Source organism: Hyla sarda, chromosome 13 (assembly GCF_029499605.1).
Source record: "Hyla sarda isolate aHylSar1 chromosome 13, aHylSar1.hap1, whole genome shotgun sequence".
NCBI classification, from domain to species: domain Eukaryota; kingdom Metazoa; phylum Chordata; class Amphibia; order Anura; family Hylidae; genus Hyla; species Hyla sarda.
Window position 1 is genome coordinate 31,456,587 of NC_079201.1, and position 13,989 is coordinate 31,470,575.

General features: G+C 44.5%; 1 protein-coding gene across 9 annotated transcripts in view; it reads left to right on the forward strand.

Annotated features, from left to right (window-relative positions):
• CACNA1G (calcium voltage-gated channel subunit alpha1 G) overlaps positions 1 to 13,989 on the forward strand; it is a 380,651-nt gene that overhangs the window by 176,431 nt on the left and 190,231 nt on the right. For all 9 annotated transcript variants that reach the window (XM_056550710.1, XM_056550708.1, XM_056550703.1 and 6 more), the window contains 2 exons: positions 9,991 to 10,150; positions 11,408 to 11,699. In XM_056550710.1, the coding sequence (XP_056406685.1) occupies positions 9,991 to 10,150; positions 11,408 to 11,699 (452 nt within the window). The remainder of the gene's footprint in view (positions 1 to 9,990; positions 10,151 to 11,407; positions 11,700 to 13,989) is intronic.

A 13,989-nucleotide genomic window follows, 5' to 3' on the forward strand; every position in this document is an offset into this window, starting at 1 on the left:
GGACAAGCGGAGGCCAGGAGCGGGCACTCGCTGCGGAGGAGGTGCAGGAGCTGGCGGAGGAGATGGTTGCTGCTGTAGCTGTGGCAGAAGTTGCTGTAGCATGGCGGTCAACTGCGGCAGCTGCTGTCCTTGTTGGGCGAACTGTTGTCCAAGTTGCTCAATCTGTTGTGACTGCTGGGCGACCACCATGGTAAGGTCAGCGACAACTGGCAGCGGGACCTCAGCGGGATCCATGGCCGGATCTACTGTTATGATTCGGCTAGCTGGATGTGGATCCTCTGTGTCAGCGAGGGATTGGCGTGGACCGTGTCGGTGGACCGGCTCTAGGTTGCTACTGGTTTTCACCAGAGCCCACCGCAAAGCGGGATGGTCTTGCTGCGGCGGTAGCAACCAGGTTGCATCCACCGGCAATGGCTCAACCTCGCTGACTGCTGAGAAGGCGTGGGACAGAAGGACTAGGCAGAGGCAAGGTCAGACGTAGCAGAATGTCGGGGCAGGCAGCAAGGTTCGTAGACAAAGGTGATAGCAAGAGCTCAGGAACACAGTAATGGCAAACACAATAGACGCTTTCTCCAGGCACAAAGGCAACAAGATCCGGCAAGGAAGGGAAGGGGAAGTGAGGTTATATGGACAGGGAGCAGGTGGAAGCTAATTGGACTGATTGGGCCAGGCACCAATCATTGGTGCACTGGCCCTTTAAATCTTAGAGAGCTGGCGCGCGCGCGCCCTAAGGAGCGGAGCCGCGCACGCCAGGACGTGACAGCCGGGGAACGGGACAGGTGAGTGACTTGGGATGCGATTCGCGAGCGGGCGCGTCCCGCTATGCGAATCGCATCCCCGCCGGCAATGTCAGTGCAGCGCTCCCGGTCAGCAGGTCTGACCGGGGTGCTACAGAGAGAGAAACGCCGCGAGCGCTCCGGGGAGGAGCAGGGACCCGGAGCGCTCGGCGTAACAACGTGTCAGAGGAAGTGGTCAGTCCTGGGTCAGATGACTTCTTGTCCACAGAAGGATGTCATCACCTATAACAGGGGTCCTCAAACTTTTTAAACGGGGGGCCAGTTCACGGTCCCTCAGACCGTTGGAGGGCCGGACTATAGATAACAAAACATGAACAAATTCCTATGCACACTTATATATCTTATTAGTGGACTAACACTTTAAGTACGCAGCACAGTTCCCCCCACATTAGGTTGGCAGTATAGATCCCCCACATTAGGTTGTAGTTCCCACACATTAGGGTTGGCAGTACAGTTCCCCCACATTAGGTGCAGTACAATTCCCCCACATTAGGTGCAGTATAATGTTCCCCCACATTAGGTGCAGTATAATGTTCCCCCACATTAGGTGCAGTATAATGTTCCCCCACATTAGATGCAGCATAATGTTCCCCCACATTAGGTGCAGCACAATGTTCCCCCACATTAGGTGCAGCATAATGTTCCCCCACATTAGGTGCAGCATAATGTTCCCCCACATTAGGTGCAGCATAATGTTCCCCCACATTAGGTGCAGTATAATGTTCCCCCACATTAGGTGCAGTATAATGTTCCCCCACATTAAGTGCAGTATAATGTTCCCCCACATTAGGTGCAGTATAATGTTCCCCCACATTAGGTGCAGTATAATGTTCCCCCACATTAGGTGCAGTATAGATCTCCCACATTAGGTGCAGTATAGATCCCCCAAATTAGGTGCAGTATAGCTCCCCACATTAGGGGCAGTATAGATCCCCAAATTAGGTGCAGTATGGTTCCCCACATTAGGGGCAGTGTAGATCCCCCAAATTAGGTGCAGTATAGATCCCCCAAATAAGGTGCAGTATAGCTCCCCACATTAGGTGCAGTATAGATCCCCCAAAGTAGGTGCAGTATAGATCCCCCAAATTAGGTGCAGTATAGCTCCCCACATTAGGTGCAGTATAGCTTCCCACATTAGGTGCAGTATAGCTTCCCACATTAGGTGCAGTATAGTTCCCCCACATTAGGTGCAGTATAGCTCCCCACATTAGGTGCAGTATGTTCCCCCACAGACATGCAGCCTCCATCCATACAGTGTATGGCTGGAGGCTGTATGCCTGTGTTCTGCCCCACTTCAGAGCTCCGACCACCGCTCCTCCGGTCCGGACATAGCAGTAAGTCCCCGGACCGAAGGAGCGGTGGTCGGAGCACCGAAGCTGACGTGCTGCTGGTAACACTTACCTAGCTGCCCAGCGCATGCCCCCACGCTGCCCCGCTCCTCCGCGCTCCGTTGCTATGGGTGCACGCACGGCTTCAGTGACATCGCTGCGTGCGCCACCTTTCCGGCGGCCCCTGCATTTTTAAAGTAAACGCGGGGTCTCCAAGAGCGCATCCCTGTGTCCCGAAAGCATCTTTCAGGACACAGGGATATCCCAGGCAGCCGCGGGCCGGATAAATGTCCTCAGCGGGCCGCATGTGGCCCGCGGGCCGTAGTTTGCGGACCCCTGACCTATAAGATCACTTCTGCTAGCACACAGACCCCTCTCCTCCCAGCTCTATCTGTATGCTGCTTCTGTCTCTAGTAGATATAGTAGATATACACCTATCCTGAGGCTGTGAACATTGCGTTCCATAGCAAACCACAAAAAATGTGTAATGTTTACACTTATTTGAAAAAAATTTAAATTGTAACTGATCTCAACTCATTAATGACACTAATGCATTCCACTGGGTGATCTCCAGCAGCCTAATTAGATGGTCAGATGCAGTGATCATACACCACCCGCTGTCTATCTACATAGCCAGAGGATTCGTGGGAAATGTAGACTGCATTGTATAAGTCATTTCAGTGATGGATTTGCATGCAATATAGAGCCTAATCTGTGCCTAATTCTTTAAAGGGGTACTCCACTGAAAAACAATTTTTTTTTAAATCAACTGGTGCCAGAAAGTTAAACAGATTTGTAAATTACTATTATTAAAAAATCTTAATCCTTCCAGTACTTATCAACTGCTGTATGATCTACAGGAAGTTCTTTTCTGCCTGACCACAGCGCTCTCTGCTGACACCTCTGTCCATTTTAGGAACTGTTCAGAGTAGGAGCAAATAGGAAACCTTTGCTGCTGTGGACAGTTCCTGAAATGGAAAGAGGTGTCAGCTGAGAGCACTGTGGTCAGACAGAAAGGAAATTCAAAAAGAAAAGAACTTCCTGTGGATCAGACAAGTACTGGAAGGATTAAGATTTTTTTTTTATAGAAATAATTTACAAATCTGTTTAACTTTCTGGCACAAGTTAATAAAAAAAAAAATGTTTTCCAGTGGTGCACCCCTTTAATAAAAGCTAAAATATTTTGCTAGCCATGATGTTTTAGCCAAGCATACAATAATATAAAAATAGCTGGTCTTGAAATAGGTGTGCAAAGCTAATTATTTTACTGCAAGTTTTATTATTTGTTCATAACTTTATTATTTTGAAGCTAGGATAAATTTGTAAGTTGTATAGTTATATAACAAGCACTAAGAGCGAGCATTGTCTTCTTCCCAACTAAGTGGATGGTCTTCTTCTCTAGTAATAGCCCAACTGATTGGCCTTATCTATAGCAACTCTTTTATGTTAAAGGGTTACTCCAATAGGAAAATAATGTTTTTTTTTAGTTTTTATTTATATCCTTACCAAACTTATCTTGTGCATACAAAACATATATATCAAAGCATTCCATTTCTCCCCACTCCCCCCCCCCCCCCCCCCATATAAAAACTTTTATTTTTGCCTTGGGCCTACATCCTCTCCCAACTATTTTACTTTCTTTCTTAGTTAATTAAATAAAAGAGATAGAGAAATGCTTTTAAATCAACTGGTTACAGAAAGTTAAACATATTTGTAAATGACTTCTATTTAAAAATAATTATCCTTCCAGTACTTATCAGCTGCTGTATGCTCCAGAGGAAGTTGTGTAGTTCTTTCCAGTCTGACCACAGTGCACTCTGCTGCCACCTCTGTCCATATCAGAAACTGTCCAGAGCTGGAGAAGTTTGCTATGGGGATTTTCTCCTGCCCTGGACAGTTCCTGACACGGACCCCTTTAAGGTAACTTTAGACAGAAGTCGGCCTAACACACTGATTTCACAATCCTGTCCAGGCTGTCGGCATTCAAAAAAACCTCAAGTATGGAACTGTGAGGAGGCTCCCCATGCCACTATCCAGCACGGCTTCCTCTTCCCCTGATCGCTCGAGCACGAGCTTGCTAACATGGCTACATACTTGACAAAATGGATGCCATGATTTTGAGATTTTGATCATCAGACCTTTGGCTAATTTTTGCCTTACAATCAGGACAACAGCCTTCCACTGTGGCGTTTCCTCCTCCGTCTCTCAGCCCTGAGGTCCCTAATTTAAGCTTTCCCTTACCTTCGCTGAGGTACGTTCAGATATTGACTAGTTAATAATCCAAACATTGTCCACAGGGACCTTCATGTCTGCCTGGGTGGACGCACTAGAAACTACCATATCTAACTACCAGCTTCATATGCAACATCTGACCCTTATGCTGGATGACCAGTAGAACAGGGGGCGCCGCAATAATGTTTTCCAGAAAAGACTTCCTGGTTTTAACATTGCTACTGGATGCCTTGTTTACATTCGATCAGGTCATGGGTGCACAGGGTGATACAAGCCACGAATGCTACTGTGATGGGCTCTTGCGATATCTTGTGCCATCTACACTATTACTCTGGCAAGGTACTCTGGGACTAGTGATTATGTGGAAGCTCAAGTGCATTTGTTTCTAGATGTGTCTGCCTGCACCCTATATATGAGACGCCTTCTTCATCCTTTGTTGGCGAAAATGTAAGACTTTGGGACACACCCCTTTCTCCTCATTATGCGGAGGGGCTCTGTCACTTCCTTCCTCTGCCATCATCCAAATGTGCCTGATTTCTGCTCCTTCTCGTGGATCTGGTCTCCATTCTAAATTAGTAACCACTGAATGTCCGGATTCACTGCCTCCTTGTCACAGATCTTCAGCTGATGCACCTGAGGAATCCAGCTCCTGACCAGGCCTTCGCAGACCTTAAAGGGGTACTCCGCTGCTCAGCTTTTGGAACAAACTGTTCTGAACGCTGGTGCCGGCGCTGAGAGCTTGTGACGTCATAGCCCGCCCCCCTCATGATGTCATGCCCCGCCCCCTCAATGCAAGTCTATGGGAGAGGGCCTGACAGCCTCCTATAGATTTGCATTGAGGGGGTGGGGCATGACATCATGAGGGGGAGGGGCTATGATGTCCCAAGCTCCCGGCGCCGGCTCCAGTGTTCAGAACAGTTTGTTCAAAACGCTGAGCAGCGTAGTACCCCTTTAAGGCCACAGACCGGCATTGGCTCTTTCTCTAGTGGGCTGACCCACCTTTGCCTTTGCTGGATAATTACTACTCTCTGGCAGAGGCTCTCCTGGACACTGTATCGGTGTATTGATGTCTGCTGACTTTTCCCCCCTATGCTCACTGTGAATCTCTATGGCACTTGAGTTAGGATTCCCTTTTATCTGCCATTCAAGTATGTCCTATTGTGTTGAATCCGATCCTAGTTGGGAAAGAGGCAGGGGAAGGGGGGCTCTTGTTAGCTAAATTAGAGTTAAGAGGCAACAAGTTATGGCCTAATGGGGGGAGGGTTTAACTTGTCCCATCCTCTTGCTCAGTATTGTAGGAGTCACCTGTTTAGTCAGCAGCTTTATATTTTCACTGGGTTTCCAGAAGATGTGTCCCATGTACCGGTTTTCCCTTTCTGTGTTCTACTTGGTCAAAGATTAATGTGTTGTGCCGCCGGGTGGTCGGTCTTAGGGTGCGCTTATCCTGTGCCCCCTTGAACTGGTCTTGATGAGTGCTGGCCGCGAGCTCTCCTCCATGGCTGTGTTCTTACTCTGTTGTTCTCTGGGCCGTTTCTATGAAGATCTCTCCAGACTGCAGTTTTACCACACGTGGTCCCCTTGCGCTCTCAGTCTCCTTCATGAAAGCACCTTGTTTGTGTAGGGGTCCCATTCCCAAAACCTCAACCTCCTTCTGCCATCCTACCCTCATCTCTTCGCAGCAATTCCAGAGGTATCGGAGGAGCAGCAGGAGGTAAGCCAAGTTTTTTAGTTTTTTTTTTTTTTTTAAATGCCAGCTTTTTTTAATTTTTATTTAGCACCAGAGTACACCTTTAAGCTGTTCCCAGCAGCTTCAATGTATACATATTATTCCCCATCACAAAATCATGTGTCAGAGTTGAGCTGAGAATACACTACAACATTTAATATAAGAGGGTGGTAACAATAAAGAGAAAGTCTAATAGAATTGTAGTAAGTCTAAGTCAGTTAGTATCATGATCAGGACTACGTTCAGATAGTGTACTTTTCAAACATTCTTGCACCAATTGCACATTGGAATATGTGTTAAAGCATTGTGTAATACATGTCCTATTGGTCTCATTGGGAATACCCTGTAGTTCACACTGTGAACTGTGGTGCTTATTTTTCCCAGCAGATTTGATAGCTGCATTGCAGAAAACAAATAAGCAACTTTTGTTGATGTATACACCACATGTATTCCACTCATAAAATTCTTCAGGCAGCAAAAATTTAAGTAGTCCAATTGAATAGGGCTAATCCATGTCACGCTGAGCGCTCCGGGTCCCGCTGCTTCCCCGGAGCGCTCCCGGCGTGCTTCTGTTTGCAGCACTCTGGTCGGCACCGCTGACCGAGAGCGCTGCTTCCTTGTTCTCGGAGGGGACGCGATCCGAGGTGCGGGACGTGCCCGCTCTCGGATCGCATCCCGTGTCTCTCACCCACCACGTCCTCCTTCACTGCCCTCCCGGCGTGCGCGGCCCCGCTCTCTAGGGTGCGCGCGCGCCGGCTCTATGAAATTTAATGGGGCCAGTGCACCACTAATTGGTGCCTGGCCCAATCAGTTCAAAACATATAAAAACCCACTTCCGCTTCCTGTCCTTGCCGGATCTTGTTGCCCTAGTGCCCTGAGAAAGTGTTTTGTGTATCCCAAGCCTGTGTATCCAGACCCTTGCCGTTGCCCCTGACTATGAACCATTGCTGCCTGCCCAGACCTTCTGCCACGTCCGACCTTGCTCTTGCCTTGTCCTTGTGTACCGCACCTGTCTCAGCTGTCAGTGTGGTTGAGTCGCTATCGGGTGGAACGACCTGGGGGTTACCTGCCGCTGCAAGTCCATCCCACTCTGCGGCGGGCTCTGGTGAAAACCAGTAACCCCTTAGGTTCCGTTCCCCTGGTATGGCCCACGCCATCACCTCACTGACACAGAGGATCCACCTCCAGTGTCCTCTCCGCATACCAGTCCGGATCCTGACAATCCATATCCAGAACCATGGTAAAATCAGCACCGGTTGTAAAAATGTGACAAAAATCAAAGGGAATGCATCCATTCATAATTGCAAACTTTTAGTTATAGAGTTCAGAGCAAGGTACTGCTGCTAGAGATGAGCACATTTTTGGAAAAATTCGATTCGGCCAGTTCGCCCAATTTTCCCCAAAATTTTGTTTCTGTCTGAATTTATTTGTGACGAATTGCTATTAAAAGCGGCTATTTCTGGTCTACAGAGAGCCTTAATAGGGGGTGTAGAACACTTTGCCTTGCTGTAACACACATAGGGTGTGTGCTAGGTTAGTGAAATAATACTGTCATTCAGTATGACATGCAGATCAGAGGCGTCGCTATTAGAATCACTGTCGCAGAGCAGCAAAATGACAGAGCCTGGAGACCATATAGTGGCTGAATGACACAGCCTGGAGTTGGTAGCACCATGAGGAGACCACATAGTGGCTGAATGACACAGCCTGGAGTTGGCAGAAGCATGAGGAGACCATATAGTGGCTAAATGACACAGCGTGGAGGTGGCCGGTGACGAAGGTGGGTAAAAAAAGGAGAACTTGGCATCAGGCGGGTGGCACTTTTTTTAAAAGTGTGCACAAGTAAGTATTGAGGATATGCTTTACGTAAAACGTAACTTGTGTGCACAAGTAACTAATAATATGCTTAGGATAAAATATATGGACTCAAATTTTTTTTTTAAATCAAACAAAAGTAAAGGTGTGCAAAAAACACCATGGGCCACCTACACCACCAAGTATTGATGTGATGCAAAGACCTCTAATAGGTGGAAGGGAACAACGTATTGTTCATTGTAACCGAAGGGGGTAAAAACTTACCCTGTAAGGCCCTACTCTCGCATTATTAATTCCCTTCTTGGCAAGTGTTACTAGCCCTAAAAAAGGCAGCCCCTCAAATGAACCTCTCCCTATTTCCACCTACAAATACTGCTATTTACCAGGGTTTTAGGGTGGAAATAGGGATTGGTTCCTGTGTGGGGCCGCCCTTTTTAAGACGAGTAACACTTTCCTCGAAAAGATTGAAGGGAACAACGTATTGTCTGTTGTAGCAGGTGGGGGTAAAAACTTCCCCTGTAAGGCCCTATTCTCGCCCTTTTAATTCCCTTCTTGGCAAGTGTTACTCACCCTAAAAAGGGCAGCCCCAAACAGGAAACTCTATTTCCACCTAAAAACCCTGGGAAATGGCAGTGTTTGTAGGGGGAAATAGAGAGTTTCCTGTGTGAGGACATCCTTTTTAAGACGAGTAACACTTGCCAAGAAGGGAATTAATAATGCGAGAGTAGGACCTTACAGGGGAAGTTTTTACCCCCACCTGCTACAATGGACAATAAGTTGTTCCCTTCAATCTTTTCGATTCGCTCATCCCTAACTGCAGCATTCAACTGTTTTAAAGCTTTACTGTCACTTATAAAACCTTTGACATGTAATGCAGCCATCCAGATTGGTTGGGGTCTCATTAATGTGACCCCCACTAATCTCTAGATACAACCAGGAGAACCAGTAGGAAGTGGTGTGCCTCCAGATCCTCCAGCATTAAAGGGATTCTTGGTAATTAAAACATCAAGCTTTATTGAATATTCATTAAGAAGTCTTGGACACAAAAAAAATAACATGAGATAAAAATACAAAGTGAAACACTCGTTTTGAGCTACCTGTAGCTCTTAGTCATGGCAAAGTAACACTGGCTAGATGCTAGCTTATATACTCACTATCAAACAGAGTGACAAGTGATGCTGGACCAGGAAGGAGAACCTGAAGATCTGACGCCAGATCTCCTGGATCACATTAGAACACATCAAAAAAAGTCACAAAATGTAAGTAACCAAATTGCTCTACACATAATGAATCTAGAAAACCAGAATAGTTATATCAAACACCCACATTTGACTGTGAAAACATCTGACATGTTAATAGAATAGAAACGATATAACAATATTCTGTCAAACCATCACTTAAATAGTAAATCATCACATAATTGCAATCCAATAGGAGTACAAAAAATTGCAAGGCTAAACTGCATAAATGTGTATACGCACATAGAGTATGCATGATGCCTGATGAAGCTGCGCATGCCCAGCGAAACGCGTCGCATCTAATAAATCCATTGATTTTATCTGGTTCCCTGATGGTTCCTCTCTGCGCCGGACTAACTCTTGAACTTACGGTCACCCTGTTTTGATTCTTATCTACAAATTGGTAGGGGTCTTGGCACTGAGACCCTGACTAATTTAAACCCTTGAGGTGTCTACGTGGCACGGCAAAAGTTTTTGAAAACTTTTGAAAAAAGTTTTATAAGTTTGTAGTATCCATAAATGCCAACCTGTTTCGAATAGTAAGTTATTCATAAAGGCATACTGGGAATATACTCACATCTATGTTTTTAAGAGCAATTCTAACCAATTACTGGTACACTGCATATTAGCACCTTATTATATTACTTACTGCTAAAGGAAATAGCGCTTATCATCATTGACAGCTAGGAAGTCTCTTGTGTGTACTCATAAGATGTCATAACATGTATGGTTATAATCATTCATATGTTATTATAAGCTATTCATCTGATTGACATCACTCATACATTGATGCATAAGAACTGAAGAAGAAAAGCCCATATGTCCCGATCAGTCATTTTTCTTAATTTTTGCAGGTATGCGGATTCTTGTTACATTGCTGCTGGATACCCTGCCAATGTTAGGCAATGTCCTTCTACTTTGCTTCTTTGTGTTCTTTATTTTTGGCATTGTTGGAGTACAGCTTTGGGCTGGTCTGCTTAGAAACCGCTGCTTCCTCCCTGAAAACTTCAGTCTGTAAGTTGGAAATGTGGTTATTATGAAAAGTCAAAGAAATGAGTAAATATTGTTAAAAAGGCTTTTATTCCTAGTTGGCCGAATAGCATTTTTAATAGGCTACTATTCTCCATTTTTCAAATTTCTCTTCCTCCAGGACATTCTGTACTGAAACTGTCTCGGAATGTCACTGTTACCACCTTACCTGTCTAGTGCATACAGTCTCCCTTCTCTCCAGCAATAATTTATATTAAAACCACCATTGCCTTTTGGATCTATAGAGCTTTAGGGTATACGTGAGATGAGATTTTAAATTACGTTTTATCTCTTCATTTTAGTTTGCATATTATTTTAAAAAGCATTTCTTATAATATGAAAAATGGAATAAACCAATAACCCAAAAGGTAACATTTTGCGAAGGATTGAGGGTTGAATCTGTCTGAATTACATCAAGCAGAGATATAGAAAAATGAAAAATTTATACACATATGGGTCTACCTCAGGATTTTAAGGGCAGGGTCACACGGGGCGCATCCACGGCATATTTTACGCTGAGGATGTGCCGAAGGCAGTCACAGAGGGACTGCAAAGCGAGCTGCCGGCTGCGGATGGGTAGCTCTGTGTGTCTGCTCATAGTGGCTGATTTCCCGCTATAGAAATCCTCTGCTATGAGAGGACACACAGAGATACCTGCCTGCAGCCAGGAGCTCACTCTTCAGTCCCTCTGTGACTGCCGTCAGCACATCCACAACGTGAAATACGCCGTGGATGCACCCCATGTGACCCTGCCCTTAGACCATATTCACACAGAATTTACGAATGGAATCTGGCAGAAAAATTCTGCTTGGAAATTCCATTGTAGCAGAGATTGTTTTCAATAGGATCTTGCTGCACCGTGCACACGGTGGAATTTTCGTTGCAGAAACATCTGACACGGAAACCCTGATTCCAGCCTACACAGAAAGAATTGGCATGTCAATTCTTTCTGAGGAATCCGCTCGAAAATGCATTGTCATCTACGGAGACGACGCATTTCCGAGCGGTCCTAGCGCAGGCATGTTCTGTCAGTGGACGTTCTGAAAAAATTCTGCCATGTGAACATAGCTTTAGAGGATATTCTATTCCTCAGGATAGGCCATCAATGTATGGTCAGCAGGGTGGCAGCAGCTGTTTGGAAGAGCCATGGCTTCGACATATACAAAATAAATGGGGTAAGATTTTGATTCAGTCTCTGCACCATGCTTCTTTAAGCATCTTTGTTTCTTTTTTTTTTTACAGTCCTGTCACCCTGGAGCTAGAACGATATTATCAGACCGAAAATGAGGATGAGAATCCCTTTATCTGTTCCCAAGCCAAAGAGAACGGCATGCGGTACTGCCGCAGTGTCCCTACACGCAAAGAAGAAGGGCTGGAGTGTACACTGGACTATATGTTTTATAACAATACCAGCAATACTTCTTGTGTCAACTGGAATCAGTATTATACAAACTGTTCTGCTGGGGAACATAACCCTTTTAAAGGTGCTATCAATTTTGATAATATTGGTTATGCTTGGATAGCAATCTTTCAGGTATGAGCTTTTTACTTATTTTTTCCCTTTGTGATTCTTTATGTGCTTCTAAAAAACATGAATTGACCACAGAGAATGCTTTACTTTATTAAAAATGTAAATATATTACGACAACCAACTAGTAAATTGTGTAAATTCAGCTTTCTCAACTAGAATAGAAAAAAAATTTGAAGGTGATGAACAGTACAGAACAATAATTTTTTTGTACCTACTTGAGTATCCTTCCTAAGCGTCGGATCCTCAACTGGATGGTGGTCCCTGTTATCTGTAAGTGCAGAGGTGTGACAAAGTCCAAAACAATAAACAGCACTGTACGGAGCTTAAGGAAACAGGTCAATACACAAAGGGTAAACAGGCAAAGCACAAGATACAAAACAAAGGAAACTAACAGACAAACAGAGAAAGCTTAGTCAACAAGCCAGGTCCAAAACGAGAAAGCGGCAAAGGTACCAAATCACTAAGCAGAGAATAAACGTGTAACAAGCCGAGGTCAGAGTACACAGAATAAAACAAGCTAGCAGCAGTGTGGGAGCTAATGTAGACAGATTCATGCACTAGCAAGGACTGAACAGACTAGCTGGGCATTTATATGCACCTGGTAAGGGTGCCCAGATGTGATTGGCCAGAGCAGTGTAGTAACAGGACAGGGTGGACAGTGTAATGTGAGTTAGCAGATGAAATAGAAAATGTATAGGAAAAGTAATTGCAAGCAGGTTAGAGCTCGACTGTACCTGTAACATGGGAGACAAAAGTATTATTTAAGTGATGGAGATATCTGTAGCAAAATAGCTGAGCTATAATGGCCAAGGCTCCATGGAGGTACTCACCATAAGGCGCTAAGAGCAGAATGGCGTCTCTGTTTTTCACTGGAGGTAATCATTTAAATGTGAAGGTACAACATCAATTCCAGAAAAATGTAAAAATATATACTTTGTAAGGGATTGCTTAAAAAGGTTGTTCAGCACTTACTTTTTTTAAGGCTCACACATTGCAGTACCGGAACTAATTGGCACATGTGTTTTTGCCACAAATGGTAAAAAAAATGAAGCATTTTACAGCACATATGCTAACGATGTAAATCGCCCGTAAAATAGGCCATTTTTCTGGTCAGTCTGAGTAAAAAAAAGGCTTTACAGACTTATCCAATCCCACGCCGTACTGCTCCTCCAACGCTCACTGGTTGTTCACTGTTCTCTACCTTTTGGTCCTATATCAACTCTCAGGAAATGTCAACTCAGATAATCCTTAGCTGTAACCAGTGATAAGCAGAACAGGCATTTCTAGACATTTTGGGGGAGATTTTTCAAAACCTTTGTAAAGTAAACTTTGCTGAGTTGCCCATACAACCAATCAGATCGCTTCTTTCATTTTGGAAAAGGCCTTTGAAAAATGAAAGAAGTGATCTGATTGGTTGCTATGGGCAACTGGGCAACTTTTCATCTGGACAGGTTTTGATAAATCTACCCCTTTAATCTATTGAAACAGGACAAGGATTAGTGATCAGCGAGAACCCGGAGGGCATCAGTATGGCAGCAGAAGATCAGACAAATGGATAATGTGTTTGCATTTTTTTAATCCTGCCTGACCACTTTAAAAAAAGGGGTACTCTGGTGGAAAACTTTTTATTTTTTTTTAATCAACTGGTGCCAGAAAGTTAAACAGATTTGTAAATTACTTCTATTAAAAAATCTTAATCCTTCCAGTACTTATTAGCGGCTGTATACTACAAAGGAAATTCTTTTTTTTTCTTTATTTCTTTTCTGTCACGACCACAGTGCTCTCTGCTGACACCTCTGTCCAAAGCAGGAGAAAATCCCCATAGCAAACATATGACATGGACAGAGGTGTCAGCAGAGTGCACTGTGGTCGTGACAGAAAAGAAATCTCAAAAGAAAAGAAATTCCTCTGTAGTATACAGCCGCTAATAAGTACTGGAAGGATTAAGAATTTTTTATGGAAGTAATTTACAAATCTGTTTAACTTTCTGGCACCAGTTCATTTAAAAAGTTTTCCACCGGAGTACCCCTTTAAAATTCTACAGAAAACGTATTTTGTTTTATTTCTCAAATTTCATTGCAATTATGTGTACCTGTATCCCTAGATCAAAAGTATACATACAATTGCTTTCTTGCTTTTCATACCTGTTTGCACTGTTAAGCTGGGTTCATATGTATCTGGCGATACGGCTCAGTGAACCCAGCCTAAGGGTCTATTCACATGGCGGAATTCCACCTGAAATGAAAGCCCAATACACTTCTATGGGATTCCGCACTCCCGTTGACACTTCGGA